We start from the raw sequence: 9927 nt of genomic DNA on the forward strand, positions 1-9927 counted from the left end.
TTTTAATATTTGCTTGGATTGTTTTCTTGAAGGCCTCGGCCAGAGAAAAACTGGACAAAATGAAAGAAGAAAATGCAATTAAGACAAGGACCGAACTGGAACAAAAGATAGCAGACCTAAAGGTACGAACCTTCTATTATTGTCTTTATACGATGACCTAAAACTTCCCTAATAATCCTCTGATCATTATCCTCATCCCTCCCTCAACTGGTATAGCTTTCGTTTTGTAATGAGACTCTTCTGCTCTTTTTTTTTTTTTTTTTTTTTTGTTTGTTTTTGTTTTTGTTGTTGTTGTTTTTTTGTTTTTGTTTTTTTCCCTCGTATTCCCGCCCTTCGCGAAGGGGATTGCTTTCGTTTTGTGCTGTATGCAGATTGATAAGAAATTATCCAATAAACTTAGGAAAGCTTTCAGTGAAGTACACTACTCTCTTCTCTTTATTGTAGTCGGAGTAAAAGTGAAGTTATAGTTTTTCATTCCGAATTTGTGGTGTGAGTTTTTTGGGGAGAGGGGGACAGTTGGATGTTAACCAAATCATCGTCTGTTCAGTGACTGTTTTTATTCTTCTACAGAGTGATTTAGCTAAAGCGAAAGCAGAAGCTCGCGAACACGAGACAAAACGAGAAACAATGGCTGCTGAAGCAAAGAGATATAAGGTAATGAACTGAAAGATAGAATTGAACGGCTGACGGATTGTACAGAGGATTTAAAAGATTGTGTCTTACAGGAACTTTACGAAAACGAACTAAATACGAAAGAGAAGCTAAGTTCAAGGCTTTCGAAAGCGAACGAGAAAGTAGCAGAGTCTAAAGCTTTACTGAAGTAAGTTTGTATGACTTAATGCTAGTCCTTCCTTCCCTCCTTCCTTCCTTCCTTGCTTCCTTCCTTCCCGCTTCCTTCCTTCCTTCCTTCCTTGCTTCTTTCCTTCCTTCCTTCCTTCCTTCCTTCCTTGCTTCCTTCCTTCCTTGCTTCCTTCCTTCCTTCCTTCCTTCCTTCCTTCCTTCCTTCCTTCCTTCCTTCCTTCCTTCCTTCCTTCCTTCCTTCCTTCCTTCCTTCCTTCCTTCCTTGCTTCCTTGCTTGCTTGCTTCCTTCCTTCCTTCCTTCCTTCCTTCCTCCTTCCTTCCTTCCTTCCTTCCTTCCTTCCTTCCTTCCTTCCTTCTATCTTTTCTTTCTTCCTTCTTGCGTTCCTCCTATACTTCCATTTCCTTCTTTTTTATATATTTCCATCCTTTTTTCATTTTATCGGTTGTTTATTTATTTAACTATTGATACCCTGTGTTTGTTCAGCCTAGAGAGATCTCATCGTATCCAATCAGCAGACCGAGACTCAGGGTTTGTCACAAGTCCCAAGTATTCCCAGGACCCGTTAGGTAGTTTCTTTAGCCGATCACCAAGAAGTCCAACGAGCAGACCCTACTCACCGGTAAACTAACAGACATGCTTTTTAAGGATTATTAATTTTTGTAGCTGGGAAGGGTTGAAATAATCTACCTGGACTATCAAAAAAAGACTTTCCTTTCTTGAAAAGAAAAAAATATATCGTGACCCCTACCCATTTTTAATGGAGGTTCTGTAGGACAACAATGGTTGATAATCAGATGTACGAATACCTTACTTCAAGTTTGTTATTTATCTGACAGGGAGACGATAACCTCATGAAGGCCGTAGAAAACGAGTTAAATAGAAGTATCAAGCGACATCTAGAATCAGGTGAGTTTGTTTCCTTTTCTCTTGATCATTGAACTTCAAAAAGACCTTATATGCTATTCAATAAACAAAGCTCACTGGGGTCTAGCTTTTTAACGAAATAAAAGGGGGGGGGGGGAAAGAAGATTGTCGGCGCACGCGTGAAGACTTCCTGTTTTCGACATGTGACAATTGGAAATTTATTAGACCACCCCCTTGCCGCTTCGTATATTAATTTCACTTTCGCAATAAACAAGTACTAAACTAGGATTATAAAAAAAACACAACTGTGGAAGGTAAGACCAGTTCTGGACTTGACCAAAATGTAACATGATCTAAGAAAGGTCTGCTTTTTCCCCTAATTTACTAGCTGTAGTTTGAGGTGATATTCAGGGATGCATTGCAAACAAAAGCAAGAGAGAAAGATTCCTATTGCTTGGCTTTAATTGTCTTTCTACCGTTGCTAATGGTTGCCATTTTATTTTAAAGGACCAGTCACGACTGACCTTGACCTTCGACCAACACCGCTGACCATAAGTGATGCAGAATCAGGCTCGTATCCTCCCCTTACGAATTCATCAAAGGAATATATGTCTCTTCTTAAAAAAAAATACTTCGTATAACAAAAAAATATGCAATATGAAACTATGCAATTTAACATGACGTCATCATCGATGCAAGCAATCAATAAATATTACGTCATCGATCACACATACAGCCAATTATTTAACATGACATTATCCAAAATACGACCCGAACCATTTAATGTTGCGACATACCGTAGGGCCAACCTTATGATGTGACGTCATCACGCCATACGACCAATCTTTAATGTCATCACACGATACATACGTCATTATGATGTCATACATAGGTTAAAATATCAATGAGTTATGAGTGAAGCAAAATTTTGAATTATATTTGTTTACAAAGCTTAATTATTCGTTTTCCTTTTTCATACTCTAAAAGTATTCTACTTCCATTTTTTTTTTCTTTTAAATCTTAACGAGTCTTGTATAGCAGACCTTCTCAGCTTAGGCGTAAAGTTTTCCCTTTTCAGAACGTGTTATTCCCTAGAGTATCAATTCTTTGTTTAACGGTTGTGAATGAGAAGACACATGAATATGGATACGGCTCATAGAATTTTATTCTCACGAGAATGACAAGCGTTCTGAAATTGGTTTTTTTAAAGCTCTTGGAAATTGCAAATTTAATCGCGATAATTGTTCCATGCAACAACAAATTCACAAATTAAAAACAAGCTATCCATCTCAGTAGTAATTTTAAAATGTGTTGTTTTAAGAATTAATTTCAAATTTTTAAATCTTTTTTTTTTTTCCATTTTATGATTAAAATTTATTCTAACTTAAGGTGGCTGATTACTTTGGTAAATAATAAACAGAAAATTGAAACTTTTTTAACCTGAAATTTAATGCTGATTTCAAAAATGCAAAGAAAAATGGGTTGTCCTGAGCTTGTTTTTGAGATAATCACTCCGGATTGACATGCGTTTGTGGAAGAAAAATAGCGAAAATCAAGCTCTAGGAAGGAACACAAGTAATTTTCTCCGAACACGAAACTATAGTTATAAAACACTGATAAAAGTTTTTTTAATAAACTATTGTAGACAATGGAAAAACTATTTTGTTCAGGTTCTACGGTGTGCAAGTTATCGTAAACTTTGAGCACAGAACAAACCGAACAATTTTTAACATTGTTCTAATAAACAGAATTGTCTTAAACTTTGGAAAATAATGGGATATTCCCTGTTATTCCGGAAAATAACAAAAAATATATATAGAGTCCCGTGCAAAATTTGAGGGATTTGCCCTTTTGAAGTTCAAAACGTGTATGCATGGTTCTTCAATAAAATCTTGAAGAGTATAAAGCGGTTTTTGAGCGACGCACATTGTGCGCTCAAATCGAATGTTGAAAAGTAGTCAGCCACCTTAAATAACTAAAGAAATTCCTCAAAAACTTGTTTCGTTAAAATTCTTCAAACTTGGGTAAAAGTTATTTTCAAAATTGATCATTTTATAAAACATGTAAGCTTCTTAATACCTTCAAATTGTTAAAATCAGCTTATAAACTTAAAAATATTGTTTTTGAAATTTTAAAATAATAGAAATTGAAATTCGTATTGCACATGCGTGTTTTAATGACCGCTGCTGACAAGTCTCGCTTGCTTTGCATATAAAATACAATTTTTTGTAAACATATTTAAAAAACTCTCATACGCAAACATATAGAGAGAAACCTGTAAAGTTTTGTACAGGTAATTTATTATAATTTTACAGAGTTATTATATTTTTACTCTTCTCGTTTAATTTAAAAATAAAATAAAATTCAAGATTCTCATTTGTCATTTTGAATTTTTTTTTTCTCGATAATTATGAAAAATTACCATGGAGATATATTTTGATTCAAGAAATTCAGAGGGTTTTTTTTAAACATTTTTTTATGTTTTTATTTTTTTATTTATTTTATTTTATCTTATCTTATCTTATCTTATCTTATCTTATCTTATCTTATCTTATCTTATCTTATCTTATCTTATTTTATTTTATTTATTTATTTTTTTTTTTTTTACGATTATAAAAAGTTACCATAGAGATATATTTTGTTTCAAAAAATTCGGAGTAGTTTAGTTTTCTAAATAAATAGCGGCACTCACTCGAACAAAAATATCAAAAATCCGTTTCCTCTGCCTCTACAAATAACCGAAAGTGCTCAACGTATCTGCTATATATACACATCATGAACTACCAGTAAAATTGACAATAATATATAAAAAGAGAATAGAGCGATGTAAGACCTCGTGGAATATTAAAATATTAAAATCATATAAACAATACTGCTATAAAAATTTCGAGGGAGGGGAGGGACATACACAACGACAGATGCAAACTTTTCGAATCCGGACAGCTGGTTTCAAATTCAATTTACTTATTCCGCCGTTTAAACTCCGATATTGCAAGATTCGGAGCATCTGCGTTTTAACAAATTACAATCAAATGGTTTTGAATTTTCTTTTTTTTTTTATGGCGTTTCAATTGCGGTATCTAACGCCGTTATTAAGAAATGTGGTTAAGGTGTTATCTGAATGTCATAGACTAATTACAACAAGAAAACAAACAGAGAATTAATGTTGTGAATTTTTAAGGTATGCGAAATAAGCCACACTCAGTTAAATACATAAATATTGCAACACAAAAAGCATTGAGCAAAAGGTGTAATATTATTGAGAACAAAATACGAAGTTAATTCAGTTGCTACAAAGATTAACACAATATACGTGACATCCGGGCTTACATTTCGGAAAGAAAAAAGCGCGTTTTTATGGCTTTGTTCGTCTTCCGCATCATTTGGGATTCCCGCGCGCGGGTACTTTGAGTTGTAAATCGCCAATTCTCTATATTGTTCTATAGCCGAAGCTTTGCAACTTCAAAATGCCCCTTAGCAAAAACTATGATAATTAAATTTTTAATTAGCCCTAAATCGACCTTTTTATTTATGAAGAAAAACGTTTAAGAAAACAAGGTCCTCCCGCTCTTTCTCTTTCCCTTTCTATTTTATTTGGCATTTTTGCATCTTCCATATTGTATTGCTTGCTATTAATCACGTGACTTTTTGGAGTTGACTGGGGGGCAAACAAGCGGTTGACTGGGAGGCAACTAGCGAATGCTAAGTCAAAACATATCAAAATAAGCCCTCAAACTATTGTATTTGACTATTTTCACGACATCAAACCAGAAAACAAGAGATCAAAACAACCTCCAGAATTCTACAAGCCATAAAAAAAGAGCTATTACCGGAAGTGACGTCTATTGATAGAAACCTATACATAACGGTACGTTTCGCGGCAAAGTCGGAGAAAAAACAACATCTTTGGCCAGGATCAAACGCGCAAACTTTTATGGCGCCGACCATTAAGAAAACCTTTATCCATTAAATGAAACGGCTCTCCGTAACGTATCAAAACAAGACTTATAACAACCAATAGCAATGACATCACGGGAATATTTCGGGTGTTATGTAGCTAATTAGTTTCATATTTACTAGAATAATACCTCGGGGTACTAGTTCTTCGGCGATTATAAACACACAGGATATAGAAGGAAGGAACTACGCCATAAAGAGGTAGTCATTATTAATATGAGTGGGAAGAGAACGATAAATACACTCTCTAGTAATCTAGGAGTTTCAGCAAATGATTGTCAAGATGACACGAAGGAAAAGAAGATAGTATATCAGATGGTTGGCCAAGCTTTGAAGATGATCGGAGATGAACTGAACTTCAAATACGACATAAATCCAGTAACATATGGAAAAAGTTTAACAAAAGTTATCACTAATCAAAGAGTTTATAAAGAAGTGTTCAAAGATGGTAAGCCTTGATATCAATAATACCTTGATTTATATGACAAGGAAGTCAGTTAAATCAACTGCCACAGTTGAAGATGATTCTATTCAAAGATGCTGAATTAACAACAAATGTCAAAGCCAAGTCGACTGAACAGAATCCAGAGAAAATCCTAATTTCATGCTGGATAAAGAAAAACATTGCTAAAAAAAACAGACTATTATTTTTGTTTTGGTTTAATATTTAAATTGACTTCATTGTAGAAAGAATATTAGTGAATTTGACTGAGGAAGGTCAAGGTCGCCGTTATTCAGTTTCGAGTACGATGGGGACTTATTTTGCCTAAAAAGAATGCGTTTTTCTCATTGAAATAGTGTAGTCAAATACCAAAGAGCAGCATTTTTTGCTGTATTATATTGTAAAAAACGTTTTTGTAAGACTTGAGAAAAAAATACGACTGTACTATTAGTATAACGCTGTAAAAAATAATTTAAAAGGCTAAGCGTACTAAGCCACTCGACAAAACCAAACGGTTGCCAAGTGTTAAATTTTGCAACTTTAGCATAATGCATTTCGCTATATAAACAAAAAAATGTACGAGAAAAAATATATCATAAAATAAAACTTCTCTTGTTATTATCAAGAATATTAATTAGTATTTGTATTCGAACTTCAATATTTTTGCTTTTACATGAAATTAGATAATATAAATGCAAAAACGTCTTTCCGCAATGCAAATAGGTTTCTTGCGAAGTTAATCTTAATTGTGCTAAGTAAATGAAGTTATTACCTTTATCATTATTTTAAAAAGATATATAGTTATAGATTTAGCAAGCACATTTACTTTAAACCTCTCAAATGGATATAGATTTCTTAAGCAGCAAATGGAGATGAAATTTATTTAAATGTTTCGCCGGTTAGGGCTTCATCAGTGATCGACAACTTTCCGCTTAATAATTATTTTGTGATGATTATAGAGCATATCTTACAGCACAAACAGTCACAAATATCAAAAATCCGTTTTTAGTATCTCACGGTATCCTTCAAGAAAGAACGAAGATGCTGTTACACAGGAAGCCCAATCTTTATTTCTTAACAGAAACCTATTCAGAACAAATTGCTTTTTTATGTTTTATCAATAAAAGCTTTTCAGTTCCTGATGTAAAATCAATTCCAGTGTTACCAAAATCCGCTGTTATACAGGGCCGTAGCTAGGGGCGTGCACCCCCCCCCCCCCCCCCCCTCATAAAAGCTTAAGGTCCGCTCATTCATCTCCTTTTTTTTTTTTTTTTTGGTTCTGTTTTTTTAAAAGAAACGATCAATGGACCGATTTTATTCGATGTGCACCCTCATCTCGAGCTGTAAAAGTTCTGGTTACGGCCCTGTTATATATTATGATTGTTTACCTTTATATATTAGCTTCTTATATTTCTAAGCATTGTCGATAAGTCGAGCTTTGATCGAGACCTTCTCACATGACCTTGCACGTGAGACAGCATTTCGTTCCGACCACCACAAGTTGAAAAATTGTGCCTTTTTCACGCAGTAGCCATGTTAGCTTGAACTATAAAGATCCTACCACGCGTAGCCTCGCATTCAAGTGCTTTATAATAACTTGATACGCGTGAAACAAAGATTTTTATTCTCATGAGATGAAAACATGGCCGCCGTGTAATACTGAGGTCTATGCAATAAAGACTTGGAATAGATACCATGTGACAATGAAACGTTTCGATACAGAATTTACGATATCCTTTTAGCCATTCACGGTACGTTAGATTATTGTTCCTCCAATCAAAATGGTAGTCTACTGCATCGTTACGGACACGGCACGCCATGCACTACAGTGAGTCATGTTCACAAATAGTCATGTAAATATAATACAGGTCATAAGTTACCAGCTTGTTCCAATGATCGCGTGAATCTGTGAGGTTATTTGAATAAAACACAGGAATCCCAACGTGATTTTGATACATCAGACATTCAGACTGAAAGAATTGACCAATCATAGAATCGCTTGGATATAGTAGAAATGAAGCGTTGAAATTTGTTTGCGTTTGCCTTTCTAAGAAATTTAAAAAAAATAGAAACCTATGGGAATATTATGTCCAAATTTTTGGCTAGCACGTCACTACATATATGATTGTGGTGCTGAAATTGGGAAGTAAACCGAATGATGGAACTTTGGAACATAGTATGATTGTGGGCTTAAATTAGGGAGCAAACTGACGGAGCTTAATTTTATACATACCATTAGCCGATGGTGGGTTGAAATGAGGAAGCAAAATGAGAGTCTTTGTTCATAGGATTGTGGGCTTAAATTAGGGAGCCAACTGACGGAGCTTAATTTTATACATACTATTAGCCGATGGTGGGTTGAAATGAGGAAGCAAAATGAGAGTCTTTGTTCATAGGATTGTGGGCTTAAATTAGGGAGCCAACTGACGGAGCTTAATTTTATACATACTATTAGGCGATTGTGGGTTGAAATGAGGAAGCAAAATGAGAGTCTTTGTTCATAGGATTGTGGGCTTAAATTAGGGAGCCAACTGACGGAGCTTAATTTTATACATACTATTAGGCGATTGTGGGTTGAAATGAGGAAGCAAAATGAGAGTCTTTGTTCATAGGATTGTGGGCTTAAATTAGGGAGCCAACTGACAGAGCTTAATTTTATACATACTATTAGGCGATTGTGGGTTGAAATGAGGAAGCAAAATGAGAGTATTTGTTCATAGGATTGGTGAGCTGAAATTGGGGAGCAGGATGCATGATGTGAAGGTTTTTCAATACCTCCCAGATTCACTACAACCCGGCTCATTTTTCTTTAGTTCTCGGGATACATGCAGTTTTCAACAGGTGTTTGCGTAGGCCGTTCTGTCCACTTCTTCTGATACCTGTACTTCTTTCTTCTTCGTTTTTCTGATATAATTTATTCATTCATATTAATTCATAATTACTAGGGATAGAAGCGTAGGAAAGTCATTTTCAGGCAAAAAACAGTAATTAGAGGAAGCGATGGAAACAACAAGAAAATTAAGGCTGGGAATATACTCATGCACTTATGAATGTAGACTGAAATAGAGAGGGAGGTTTTAATTGAGACAGAGTAAAAGTCCTTTGCTCGTAAAAGGTTTACCAGAAATCTCCCCTATATAAGGAAATCGGCTGAGTGTCTACTAGGAAGCAATATTAAGGTATTCTCGAGAAAGTGCTAAAAATATATCAAAACTAAAAGTGGAAATGTATGGGAGGTTTTTGTTTACGACTGATAGTCGCAGATGGTCAAAAGTGCAATGGAATATATTCCCTTTGGGGAGGGAAAGATGATCAGAAATGATGAGCCAAATAAAACTTCCATCAAAAAACAATCAGGTTTATCTGATGAACCAATACAATGCAACTTCTTGGCTCGTCAGTTGAACCCTGAACCATGCAAACTGGGCACAGCTGATGAGTCAAAGTCGAAGTCAGATTTAACTATTTGTTAACGTCATCAGATTTTTTTCTGTTTTTGTTTATAGCACTGAGGACTGCACGACTAGACGACTGAAATCACATGAAATCAGTTAAACAACAAAGTAATGTAATCCCACAGTAAAGCATATGTTCCAAAGTTGAAAACGTCACCAAACCGAACTGATCACCTACTGATTTTGCCATATAAGTAACTGTTGGGCGAACCGCACGGAAACAATGGGAAGCCATTTCAATGTTACGGTATACCGTAAAATGTGCGGCTAGTCAAGTTTTCCAGTCAAATAAAAAAAGACGCACGGCCTTTATTGTTCATTCTATTATCGTACTGCATCATACATAAATTTGCACACGATTCGACGCCATAATCTCATAAAGCTGTGAGCTTTATCAAATATTTCTG

At 35.0% G+C, this 9927-nt stretch overlaps 1 protein-coding gene across 4 annotated transcripts in view; it reads left to right on the top strand.

Moving 5' to 3' along the window:
* Positions 1 to 2622, top strand: part of LOC116297106 (uncharacterized) — a 43611-nt gene extending 40989 nt beyond the window's left edge. For all 4 annotated transcript variants that reach the window (XM_089035090.1, XM_089035091.1, XM_089035092.1 and 1 more), the window contains 6 exons: positions 33 to 122; positions 571 to 654; positions 726 to 820; positions 1286 to 1421; positions 1639 to 1708; positions 2174 to 2622. In XM_089035090.1, the coding sequence (XP_088891216.1) occupies positions 33 to 122; positions 571 to 654; positions 726 to 820; positions 1286 to 1421; positions 1639 to 1708; positions 2174 to 2307 (609 nt within the window). In that variant the 3' untranslated portion in view covers positions 2308 to 2622. The remainder of the gene's footprint in view (positions 1 to 32; positions 123 to 570; positions 655 to 725; positions 821 to 1285; positions 1422 to 1638; positions 1709 to 2173) is intronic.
* Positions 2623 to 9927: the final 7305 nt, after the last annotated feature.

The sequence above is a fragment of the Actinia tenebrosa genome, unplaced genomic scaffold, assembly GCF_029948245.1.
Source record: "Actinia tenebrosa isolate PJP-AT-01 unplaced genomic scaffold, QUT_ActTen_1.0 PGA_scaffold3__52_contigs__length_22856419, whole genome shotgun sequence".
NCBI classification, from domain to species: Eukaryota; Metazoa; Cnidaria; class Anthozoa; order Actiniaria; family Actiniidae; genus Actinia; species Actinia tenebrosa.